Source organism: Anarrhichthys ocellatus, unplaced genomic scaffold, assembly GCF_004355925.1.
Source record: "Anarrhichthys ocellatus isolate YVR2014 unplaced genomic scaffold, GSC_Weel_1.0 scaffold24, whole genome shotgun sequence".
NCBI lineage: Eukaryota > Metazoa > Chordata > Actinopteri > Perciformes > Anarhichadidae > Anarrhichthys > Anarrhichthys ocellatus.
Window position 1 is genome coordinate 180,847 of NW_022280054.1, and position 13,281 is coordinate 194,127.

The window sequence follows — 13,281 nt, forward strand, 5'->3', positions numbered from 1 at the left end:
TCGACTGTTACCCATCAGCCCCTATTGTCCACCAATCAATCAATAAAAGCCTGTCGCCCACAACCAATTAGACTTCTTGGAAAAGGGGAAAGAGAGTTCAGGGAGAGGCAGATCAGATAAAAACAGAAGGAGTGGATGGGAAAGCGAGCACGATGTATTTACACTGAAGCTGCTTCCAACTGTAGCCACAAACTGCTCTCTGCATCAGGCTAACCACACCGACCCGGAGCTCAACAGAAGAAGTTGACATTTCGGGAAATACAATTATTTGCTACGCCTAGCAGTTAGATAAGCAGATTCATACCATTCTCATTTTGTCTTTAAAATATGAATTATTTTTTCAAGCTCATGCTCTTATTTTAAATCAGCTTTACTAACCTGTGTGTGTATTACAGTATATTTCGATGAAAAGCTTACATGAGAGCAACAATTGTTATATTAATCTAACCGGACCACCTTGCTCTATGTCACAGAATCCCTGTTTTATTTTAAAATTCAGTAAAATAAAATAAAAATAAATTTTAAAGTTGTTTCTTAAGCATAAAACTCCTTAAACTGTGCACTTAAAAAGGGACCAGCCCTGGAAATGTCCCTTAAGGCGAAAATTCAAAGTTGTTTTGTAATTTGTTTTTGGGCAGTTTGAAAGATTTTTTTTTATTTACCCCTGATATCATGCAAAAAATAAAAGTATAAATGAATGCATCTCCATGGCTGTCGTCATGATTTATTTTCACCTGAAACATTTAAAGACCTTTATGTGAACCAAAATCCTAATGGTCCCATCTAAAATAAAACTAAAAATACACCCAAATACTGTTCAGGGGTAACATAAGAATCGAGGGTCGTTAGGGTCGTCACCTCTTTGGCTCCAGACAGCCCTACAGTCGAAATGCCTGGAATGCCATTAACATGATGCTAGGGAATGGGATGGGTGGGGAATCTGCAAGTTTGAGGGGTAGGTGGGTAATACAGTGTTGGGTTATTGCTGAATAGGGGAATGAAGGTGGGAAACAGTTAAAATATGTCGAAATGTGGGAGAGAGTGTTAGAAACTGATACAACAAGCGAAAGAATCTATCCAGTGTTTGGCCTCCTCATAAGCTACTTACACAGAAACAAACTTGCTGGAATGAAAATCCCTCTGCCGCTAGAGATAGCGTAGGCATCTACCACACTCGCCATCACAACTGTGCCAGTTACCGTCTTCCTAGTGTACAACCAGTTCTTCAACACAACCCGAGTTCACACAAATCCTCTGAGAGATGTTGAGATACAACTCCAAGTCAAGCATGCAGGCAGACATGCATGCACACACACACACACACACACTCTCTCTCTCACACTCTTAGAGCATAATGTTCTGGTGCAAAGTACAGTAGGAGTGTTGAGACTATGGCATAGTCAAACAAACAGAGGGAAGAAACAAAACAAGAACAGAAAATGTTGGGATTATAGGCTTGCTTGCACACGCACACACACGCACACACACACACACACACACACAAAGGATTGACAAAAAAACAAAACACAAGGTCATGACTACCAAAAAAGAAAGGGAAAGGACAGAGAGAGAAAAACAAAGAAAGAGAGATGAAGACTTTAACAGTACTGAAGGTTTAGATGATGCCCAGCATCACACAGGAAAAAGGGGGGGAAAGTGAAGATGAGAGAGGAGCCAGCTGGTGTGGACTCGGTGTTATGTAAGTGTTCCTGTGAGCCAGAGAGCAGCAGATCAAAACTTTCCCCGCTGCGTGACAATAGCCCAGTCTGACATGGGCTTGGTTTCCAAGGGCCAATTTCATTTTGGATCCAGTTCGAAGTTGACAAAACAATGTCTGATTTACAGCAATATAAATACAGAGAATTGTAGCAAATCCCCACATTGGAGAGCTAGAGCTAGAGCTAGATTAGAGCTAGATTAGAACTAGTTTTGCATTTGTGCTTAAAAAAAATTATCAAAATAGTTGCCATTTGACTTTACCAATACAGATTTGAATGATTTTATATTTAATGAGCGGACACAATACAAGATTCATTTTCAGTTAAATGCTATTGAACCTCAACCAATGACAACACACTAACCATAAGGATTCCCAACCAAATAAAACAGGCAAACACGCTCCCTTTCTTCTGAACATATTTGATGTTTAGTCCTATAAAACTTCTCAGGTCATAGGGATGTTTTTGTCTCTACTGTGTAAGTGCCGTGGCTTTTGACCTTTTGCCCACTTCCTTCTGGTGTTCATGGTACTCCTTAAAATGTATGCTGAAAAAAAAAAAAAAACGAGACAAGAAGCAGCCGAGAGGATTCAAGCAAACAACATTATTGCATTTGGCAGCAACCTTCGGTTCGCTGATTGTAAGCTATCCCCCCCAACGCACTCCAAGTCATGATGACAAGGGGAAAAAGCTATTACACCGTTATGTCTATGACCGTGCTGTGCCTGGCTAGCCTCGTGGTACCCCTGCCGCGTTTCTGTTTTGATTACTGCAGATGGAGTAGTGTGCCACAGCAGGGCTGCCAATATTATAACAGCGTCTCCTAATACACATTGTGTTCCGGAGCACTCCCTTTCTCAAATCCCTCTTCCAAACACAGGCCCGACACCACACACTGCTGGAGTATGCGGTCCCTGGATCAGATTCCCAGAAAAATATCACATGGAATGTTTCCTTTCCTTTTTTTAATGATTCTTAGGAAATCGTAGTTTTTGCGAGTGGCGGGAAAATCGTTTCCAGACACAGAGGGAAGATGGCCGGGAAGGGATTTTTTTTTTCTGGCAAAAATAGACACATTTGTGTGCGCAGACCCACACTGCACGCACACAAATGAAAAACACACCATTTCAAGGAAGTCCTCTTCGTGACTCGTTTCATAGTGTTGCCTAAAACTAGAGGGAAAAGAGGAGACTCACTAACAAGGCTGCCAATAAGCAGGTCTACTAGCTCCAGATGATGCATGTTGAGACCTTGACAACATTCAGAAAAACAGGCTCAGGCTCAAGATGCCAAGTCGCAGCAGGTTAAGATAACTGCACCTGTTCAGCTTAATAAACACAAACATAAAGCAGGGGGGGCAGCGTGGAAGATCAGTCTAATTGTACAGTGCATCTAAGGGTGTTATTCCCAATATCACAAAACAAGTTAAAACACGAGGATGGGGAGGACAATAGTCCATGCCCTGCTCTCAGGGTCTTGGCCATGTGCTGTTCATACACTCACACAGTGAAAACAAAAATGATTGTAATCATTGAAAATGATTACAATTTCACCCGCAACATGTCAGAACAGGTAAGTTATGAGAAGTGCCTGCACACTTATGCCACATTTACACCAGAACCTGACTTACCTCTTCTTCCTAGTGACAATGAAGACGTCATTGAAGAGGAAGAAATAGACTTGTTGCCGTGATGTCCGCTTGAGGAAGATGCCGTTGTCCTCCACAAATGCCGTCAATTCTCCTCTCTTTACCATCCACCTGGAGGAGGAGACCAGCGGGAAGGGCTGGGGGGGGGAATGAAAGGGGATGTGAAGAACCGGAAATAGCAATACATCCAACCATATAAAAGGAATTCAAAATATCTGAAATGTTGCTGCCGTCAGGAATTCCTGAATCTGTGTTTGCCTGTGTGAACAGCTGGCCATGCAGACTGAGAATATGTTCGCGAGACATCTGTGAATCCCAAATGTGCCAACAGCTATTTTCCCCACACTGCTTAGACAGACTGCCAAACCTGCATTATGTGTATAGATACTCGCCAAGCGAGTGACAGTGGTGTGTTGCATGTCAGTGCATGACTGTATAAGCCCATGTTCTACTTCATTGTTACCGACCGCCATGGGCAGTTTCTTAACACCGACTATCTTCCATCTCATGCACAAAGAGGTGGAGTGTTTATATCAACAAAGTCACTCGGATGACCCCAGGCACTTGTACGTTCTGGTGTCATCCACAAGATAACTCCTTTTTCATCATCTCACTTACACAGGCTACTGTGGTAGCAAAGGGAAGGCCGATGCATCCAATCCACCCATGATCGAGTTGGTTCTAGTGGAGGATATTGTCACAGTGCCAGCTTCAGCCAATCTCTTTACTGGGTACGATGAATTTTGTCTTACTACAAAACATAACTACAGCAAGTTGTAGCGCCACGTCAGCCTCTGTTTTGTTTACATCTTCTTCCCCATGAGATCACGTGAGAGCGATCACGTGAGGTGGTGCATTGATCCAGGCTGAACCCTGGCAGCCATGCAGCAAAATTTGGACTTGAATATGCCGGCTATTGAGCCTACTGTTGCTTCCCTCATAGTTTCCCCCGAAGAGGCTCTGAGGCTGGATGCCAGGTGCCCTCAATCCCAATGTCAGGTCACAGATGAACTACTTTCCAATCCTTATGATACAGCGCTGTGCAAGGGCCGTATTGGCAACTCCGTCTCAGATTCTCTGCAGCAGGATACTTTCGATGCGTCCTCCAACAAACTCAGCAATGCTTCATTGCAGGCATTTGCTCTAATGTCAAGGGAACTTGGGCGTCTGATGTTCAGGCTTGCTGGTGCAGTCACCCTTGTCAGAGGCATGTAGGAGGACCTCTGTACTGTCCCAGTGGAACCAAGGGAGCTGTTCGGTTTAGCTGCTCTACAGACGCTTAAGTGGACCGTCCAAGCCAATCACACCAGGCAGCAGTTCTCGGGTCCTCTCATGTACATGTCCCTGCCATGAGGCCTAGGGGTCCCGGATCTGCCCTTTAAGGCCACTCCCAGACACCACCTCAATCCACTGGCCACCATGGGTCTCAGCGCCCCATTAAGAGGCTGGTCCACTACCATCACAACCCTGCCCGCTTGCCCCCCAGGGTAACCTCGGAGCCTAATAGGCGCCCACCAAAGCCAAAGCATTCAAAGGCTTTGGGGTGTCACTCTCATGCACAAGATGTGTAGACAGCTCTTGTTACCTCTTATTACCAAGCTAAGCTAGCCGGATGCTTCATATTTAAAAAGGACCCACATGAGAGTGGTATTTATCTTCTTATTTAACTCTCGGCAAGATACAGAATAAGCACATTGCCAATAAAGTACAACTTGTGTGTAACAATTTGTGTCCATACCTTGATCTTGAACTCCAGCTGAGAGTTGATGGTATACATCATCTCTGTTCTTTCCATTGTGCGAGCTCCCTCATTACACTTTCTTACCACCTGCACACACACACACACACACACACACACACACACACACACACACACGCGCACACCCACACACCCACACACACACACACCCACACAGTGTCTATTAATCACAATGTACATTTTCCTTCTATTTTTCACATTGAATCTATTAATTGAATGCTGCATGATATGATGACAGCTAAATCATTCCTTGATTGAAGTGCTTATATCTCCAAGTAGAACTTAGAGAATTTCAAGCCTAACCCTCGTCTAAGGCAAGTCTCCTGAGGCATAGCATCACTATAGCAACATATATTAAATAATATGTATAAATGCGCAGATACAAATTCACAAAAATACAAAAACATAAAATCCAGATTGCATAACATTTGTGGTTGACCCTTTAAACCCACGCACCTTGCTGACTGCTTGTAAAGCCTTCTTACACTCTTCGTATTGTGTGGAGTCTTTAGGTGTCTTCTGACAAATTGTCTGCAACACAGATAGTCAGGGATCAAATCAGTTATACTACTTTGTAATGGAATAAAGCAGCTGGCAACGGTGGCGCATGCAGATGTAGCAGCCGGTAGCTCCCACAGACTTCTCTACATTAATGACAAAAATACACTCATCAACATCAGAAAAGAAAGTGCGAGGATTGGAATAAGTGCAGCCTCTCTTGAGACGATCATCGGCCACAGAATCATCCGACCACTCAGCCGGCCCGGCCGTACAAAATGCCATCAGAAGCGGTGTGATCGACCTAGGGAACGGGGGACGAGAGCTGGGAAAAGCACTAAACAGCTTGGACCTACGGTTATTCCCAGCCTGCTCCTAGCTAAAGCCCGGTCGCTGGAAAATAAGATGGATGAAATAAGAATCAGGCTGACCCAGCAACCGGAGATCGGAGACTGTTGTGCACACATCTTTACAGAAATCTGGCTTCATGATAACATCCCGGATCAAGCTATTGCACTAGATGGGCAGACTGAATACCACGCCAACAGACTCCAATAGGAAGAGGGGCGGTGGACTGCGTCTTTTGATGATTGGTGATTGATGGACAATGTTCCCCGAATTTTGAATGCTAAGCCCACTCCTGTTCACGCTGTACACCCACAACTGCTACCCCAAACATGAAGAGAACTCTATTGTGAAGTTTGCAGATGACACTACTACCATCATCAGCTGGATAACAAACAACAATGAGACTCCATATAGAGAGGACATCAACATCCTTGCAGAGTGGTGCTCAGAGAACAACCTACTGCTCAACGCCAGTAAAACCAAGGGGCTGATTGTTGATTTAAGAAAAAAAAGGAGACAAAGATGCACAAAGCTCATAAATGGCTGTATTTCTTAAGTAAACTTAAGAAAGCAAAATTCCGTTGCCAAGGTCTTGTCAACTTTTACAAAGGAGCAATAGAAAGCATCCCGACTGCAGGAGGAGGGCTCTACAGTGGGTGATTACAAGCGCCCAGAACATCATTGGCACCCATCTACTGAGCATCGGTGAGAAGAGGGGCCTATCCCTAAGGGGATATTAAAAGACGAAACCCAGCGCAGCCACAACCTGTTCACCCTGCTGCCGTCTGGAAAGAGATACAGATTAATCAGCTGCCGAACCACCAGACTTCAAAACAGCTTCTTTCCTCTTGCTGTGATACTCCTTAATTCATCCACCACACTACATATATAATAGTTTTTTTTGTTGTCGTTTGTTTTCTTTCCTATGCAGCATATTGGGAATTCAATGTAAATTTCGTTGTGCAACCCTGATGTACAATGACAAATAAAAACCACTTGTAACCTTGTAATACTCTTGCACAAAAACACACAGAACAATAATTTGCAGCCATGCAAACCATCATCAAAACCCTGAAAAAATACTGATGCACAAAGAGAGCTGTGGGAAACAATGAATTAAAAACCAAACTTTCTCAGGATCCAAAAGCCTCTGAGTGTACAAGCATAAACCCCATAGTCCCTATGGAGACACTGAGGGAGGACGGGAGAGAGGGGGATGAACGTAGAGCAAGGGAGAGGTAGAGAGAGAGGGACAGTAGGGACAGAATAACATGGTACCAAAGAAAGCATGAAACTGAAGAAGAGGAAGAAAAAAAGCATTAAACAAAAGAGGAGAAGAGTAAATCAGTTAAAAGATTATCGAGGAATTATTTAGGGTCACACAAACATCTTTGAGGTCAGAACACACCCCATGTAGAATTAGTCATGGTAGTATGAATAAATAAACTGTTGCGCAAGAGTCAAAGTCTTGTTATTCCAAAGCTCATGCTACTTCATGTCTTCAATGCACTCACATCCATGAGTAGGGGGAGGCGCGTGATCCTCTGCATGGGCAGGATAAGGAAGGAGATCATGGGGAGGTTCCTGCAGTCTGGGTGGCTCTCTATCCTGGTCAGTACCTCCTTAAAAATGGGATTCTTGGACCTGCAAGAGAGGACAGAGGGAGTTTGGGTGTTCAGAAAGAGGAGTAAGTGATATAGAGAGAGAGAAAGAGGAAAAACAAGCGCAAACCCTCTTGGTTCACAGTGTCAGAACAGTCATGTTGGATCAAATCCATGAGAGATATGATAAGAACATCATTTGTGTAAGTCTGCTCGGTCACTCACACTAGCCTCTGCAGGGTTCTTTGCTGGTAGACCTCGTTGGAGCAATATGTGACAAAGGGATCGAAGTTGGACTGAGCATGCTTATCAACGATGTCGCTGATGTCGTCGATGACAATGTTCTGTTGGTGTCTCTCCTCCAATTCCTTAAAGAACCTGAGTACAGGATGAACAAAGGTTAGTTTGTTAGGGATTCATAGCGTACATGGCAACAGCTTGAGTCACAAGCATCAAATCAAGAGTCATCCCACACGGGGGAAAATATATGACACAATGACAGATATGAAGTCAGGAAGGCAGGAAGCAGAGACGACACCCTTCATCTAAACCCGCTGTGAGATCACAAAAGAGGAACTCCCCGCCTCTTAAAATAGACATAGCCTACCATTAACCATAACAGAGGTTTTTCCTCTTCCTGAGCTCCACCAGATGGCCCGTTTAACGGCACGCCACATGACCAACTTCAAGAGAATGAGTGTTTTTGCATGCACAATCCAAGGTGACAAACAGGAAGGTGTCGCACAGACACAGGACGCTGACCTTGACCAGTTGGACAGAGTTTGAGCTCATCTGCAAAAGCACCTCTAGTGCCCCCTCCCATCCCTACCTACTCCACACACTGTGCTATGACTATCTATGGGAAACAACCATGTAGCTTGTGTCCATGCCTGACGTACTCTCTGAACTATGACCTTTCTAACTAAGGAATGAGCCGACAGGATAACAGAGAACAAACGCATGTTGCTCTGTCTTCTGGCCCATGTCCTAAAGGTGTATTCAGGGCTTTAGCGGGTCAAAGCTGCTCAAGTTCAGGCCGGGCTCCTTCCTGGGGCAAAACTCACTCTCCCCCAAAACAGCATGTCGTCATGAGGGAAGAGGTCAAGGGAGAGGAGTTAAATCAGGGTGAGAAGAAAAAAAAAAAAAAAAAGGAAATGGCCAAAAATTAGGCTGCTAGCCAGTAATTATAGATGAAAAGGAAAGAGTTTTACCAGATACTGGTGAACATACTGAAAAATACAAATTTATCAGCCTCCCAGTCAGCTTGCCTCGGCGTTACAGCACGCTGCTGCAATTATAAAGTATGTTATGGCCATGAATGAGGTATGTCATATTGCGGGGCTGCAAGTGAAATACAATCAGTAAAACACCTGTATGTAAAATACTCAACATACTACACAGGAGCCTGCAGTTAGAGTAATATTTCTGCTATTTTCTTTAGAGAGGCTAAAGCAAGACTATCTGTTACAAGTAAAACATGTTGTTAAACTAGTGCTACTGGCCGACTTATATCTTAAGAGCTGCTGTCCCTCCGTCTCCATGCCCCCCCCTCTCTACTCCCTGGGGCCACGCAAGTCTCCTTACTTAGGTGGGGAGGGTAAAGTATCGCATTAATGTGGGTGGCCTGTGTATAGGAATGAGAAAGGGGAGTGAGATGGGCTGCAGCACATCTGAACACAGGGAGGAATTGTTGAGGAATTTACAGATACCACCATTCATGCAAAGTGGGAATGAGGTGTAAATAAATGTACAAAATAATGTCCATGTTCATCCACATCTGCTTAATAAGCTGCAGAAAGTGTATGATTTGTAGAAGCCGTTTTGCCTTCATGGTATATTGTATGCCATGAGGAAATCTCTCTGAGGCGGAGGGCTGCTATCCTCCTGACATGGAATCCTTTAACAAATGTCATGAACAGTTGCAGAGGGAGTGAATGCTCTCTGGGTAAACTTACGACCTAGGCAACACAAAGACTAAGGCTAGCTCAACCTCATTCCACGCTCAGATTTCGCTCACGTTTACTTGTTGGCAGTAAACGTGTGGCTATGGGAATGTGAAAAGAGTGTAAACCTTGGACTAATTGGGGAATCTTTAGTCCTTAAAGCAGGATTGTTGAATGATACGAGACCGCTGCCACGATCAACAGTGATTTCAGACCAGCATATTAGGCTGACTGACATGGACGTCACACATTAAACAGTCATATTATAGTTGCACTTCAGGCCATTATCATACTGAATAGTAATCTTATAAAAAAACATAATGAGGAATGATACCACAGTTAAAAGCACAGTCACATATGAGCCTAACAAAGAACATGTGGGCTCAGAAGCTCTTCCGTCAATCATTTGTAGAAGTAGCCCCGTACAGCGCAGTAATTGCTGAGGCAGCACAGTTTTCACCAGTCTCAACTTTCACGGCCTCTCATGCATGAGTGTTTCAGTTCATGGGACCATTGGAAGTTCATGGTTACATTGGCCATGAATGTCAAATCATGATGGATGGGTAAACTCAGAGGGCTCACAGCAGCAAATTTCGGCCATTGCAATTTTTTTTTTTTTTATACGCTCGCCTAAAAATACTGGCAAAAACTGGCACATGCAGTCTACTTGTGAGCTTGCTCAAACAGCAAGGAATTCACTCAATTTGCCCCCCCAACATGTGACCACACATACACACAGTAACCTACAATCCCTTAGACACAACTGAAAACAACTCTGGCGGAATCTATATATATATAAAAAAAATATATTAAAAAAAAAAAAATATATATATACAGTAAACAGTGGTAACAGACACACACCCCTCATGGAATGAGTGCGGTCTACCAAGTGCTGTCAAATAAGAAAATCATCCAACTCATTCACAAAACCACAAACACTGATAGACGTTTGGGAACATGCAAGAGCAGCATAAAACAACCAACACTTATCATAAGTCCTCGACACCAAAAAAAGTTCTAGAAACATACACCGAGTGAAGCAAACATGACAACACAAAGCAAGAATACATCAGATGATCTACAAAAGCAACACAACCGCACACTTACTTTTTGCTAGCCTCACAGACGTCGGCGATGTTGGAGAAGAGGTGGTGGTGTTCGGTCTTGGTCATGGCCTCGCTGAGCTCCGCGGAGTTCTTGAACATGCGGATCAGGATCTCCAGACTGTGGAGGTAAGAGTGCTCCGACGAGATCACCTCAAAAATGGCCTATTGAGGAGCAGGAGAGAGCAACAGGTAGGAAACAAAAAAAGACTCATGTTTTTATTTCCACAACAGTTTGATACATCCATTAGTGACGTTGCTTGCTTCAGTTACCTCACTAGGTCCTGACTCACTCACTGCTTTATGAGATGGGCTCAGTCACCAACATGCTTGAAATACCTGTGCTCTACAATTATGCTGGTATGCGCATGAACAATTCCATACCGATGTGATCACCAATCTGTCACTGAATTTCATGTTTATACTCATTCGTCTTGTCATTCTTAATACGACGTAAATATTTAGTGCATCCGTCGTCCTCCCATTTACAAAGCATCTGCTTTCATGATATGATAGTCCATGATGCGTGTGTTTTAATGTGCTCTTTTAATGGGTATTTAATTGGTCTGGAGTTTACAGAGACCAAATGGACAGCTATACTCCCCCAGGTGCTTAGCAACTCTTAACTAAGCATGCAAGTAGCCTAAAATTGTATTTTTCTCACTCTGAACCCAAGCGTCAAAGTGTAAAACATGATTCCTACCTCTTGTCTTTTGCGTTCCTCCTGATTCATCCGGTCAGAAAGACCACTTTTCTTCACCTAAACAGAGGGGGGAAAAAAATCATGAAAAGATTTCAAATACAAAATCACACTTGTTTGACTACTCTGGGTTTTTTTTCAGGTCAGCTGCCCTTAAAATATTGTGCTATTAAAATATTCAGCCTGTGGCTGAAGGTAAGGTCGAGTAAAAAGCATGCCTCTGTATCCTGTTCCACCAAATACAACCACTATGACCTGGGGCACGTTCACATTATTATACCAGATCACACGTATAGGCAGATATACAAAGAGGCCATCTTTCCACTAGCTTCTCATACGGTTTTGAACAAACAAACCCACAGCAGACCAAACGTCTTTTGTGGTTCTTTCTTTGGACTCCTTTCACACATACATCAGATTCCCTTCTATCAAACCTTCAACACCATATCAGCAAAATCAGCTTTCAATATAAGGTTAGGTTTTAATGAGCGAGCAACCATGCACCCTGTCATGCCAACTGAACTTTGCCCTGTTCTGCAGTTTCCCTGGGTGTGACTGAAACACAATCAAAATACGCATGTTGACAACTTGTGCAGCTGGTTCTCGGTTCGACTGGAACTAAACTTATTTCCTGACACAATAGGAAAATAAAAGTGTCATGCCAGCATTTTATTCAGAATGTAAAGGATCCCGCAGCGTTACATCATGTATTGTCTGGCCAGACAAATACACGGCAACAGACCCACAGCTGTAAAGCAGTGTGGTCTGGTCAGCTATGTAACGTTGAACCATTTCTCCCCTCTGTCTTACTCGTATACACAAGAACAAAAACGATGCAACATGTTCTGAATTTTTTTGACTTCAAATCCAATCTCCCATTTATTGGAGTCCGAGTGTATATCATTCTCTGCTCAGCAATTTCAGAACTAATCTTAATTGCCTCCTTCTACGCCCTCGCCTGTTTTCGCTCCCACACTTTCCCTCCTCAACAAGTAAACAAACAGATGGGAATGCCTAAGTAGAAAACTAAATTATCTTATCCTTCTCCTCTGTATTCCTCTATCCTTCCAGTCCGATCCCAAACTATATTGCGTGATGTAGAGCCACCGTACTTCTGTCGAGGCAACATTTTAAGCATATTTGCAGTCTGACGAATGTGTAGCGTTTGCCGACACACTGGCATTAGGCCCACCAGTGCTTGCAAGACTTCCTGTGGGTCTGGCTGACTGTCTGCCTCCCTGCCAGCCTCAAGTCCTCAAAGAAATGCTCCTGCACTCCCTGATAAACAGAGTGAGCAGCAGAGGAAGGCAGAAGCAGTGGGAGGATGGTTATGGACTGTGGCCAAACTGGATATGACGGCATTCTTCGGAGCACTAGAATTCCAAGACTCCATAGCCAAAGCACTTAGTGCATACTGTACGTTTGTCTACGTACTGAATGCAGAGAACGAGTGAGAACCATATGAGAAGAATGGAAGCTACCACAAGTGTGCATGTGTCTGTGTGTGTGTGTGTTATGTCTGACCACGCTGAGTTGGCTCCAGGAGGTGCGTATAGGTCTGTACTGCACCACGATGCCGTTATCGGGTTTGGGTTCTCTGGAGTCGGCATCCTCATCTGAGTCATTATGCAAGGCCTTCTCCTGGTAGTTCTGGTACAGCTCCTCCTCTGAAACAGACATTTTTTTGGGGACAGAAAAGATCCATCATGTTGACGTTTTAAAAAAGGACGATGTGTTTCGGTTGAGAGAGACAGAAAGGCAAAAAAAAAAAATACATTAAAAGTAGTAAAATGAAGGGTTTTCTCACCCTCGCTGTCAAACGTCCGCTGATGGGTTAAAACTTTCTTCTTGTCTGCACTCTAAGGAAAAAAGCAACACAATTGTCATGACTTGGACAAACTGAGGGGCGGAGGAGGCACACACACACACACACACACACACACACACACACACACACACACAC

General features: G+C 43.8%; 1 protein-coding gene across 1 annotated transcript in view; it reads right to left on the minus strand.

Moving 5' to 3' along the window:
• Positions 1-13,281, minus strand: part of LOC116390698 (rho guanine nucleotide exchange factor 26) — a 26,057-nt gene that overhangs the window by 9,453 nt on the left and 3,323 nt on the right. Inside the window, exons 3-11 of the mRNA XM_031860628.1 lie at positions 13,126-13,177; positions 12,843-12,985; positions 11,322-11,378; positions 10,623-10,783; positions 7,798-7,950; positions 7,486-7,615; positions 5,582-5,656; positions 5,105-5,194; positions 3,349-3,503 (exon numbers count right to left, since the gene is read on the minus strand). Of these exons, the coding sequence (XP_031716488.1) occupies positions 3,349-3,503; positions 5,105-5,194; positions 5,582-5,656; positions 7,486-7,615; positions 7,798-7,950; positions 10,623-10,783; positions 11,322-11,378; positions 12,843-12,985; positions 13,126-13,177 (1,016 nt within the window). The remainder of the gene's footprint in view (positions 1-3,348; positions 3,504-5,104; positions 5,195-5,581; positions 5,657-7,485; positions 7,616-7,797; positions 7,951-10,622; positions 10,784-11,321; positions 11,379-12,842; positions 12,986-13,125; positions 13,178-13,281) is intronic.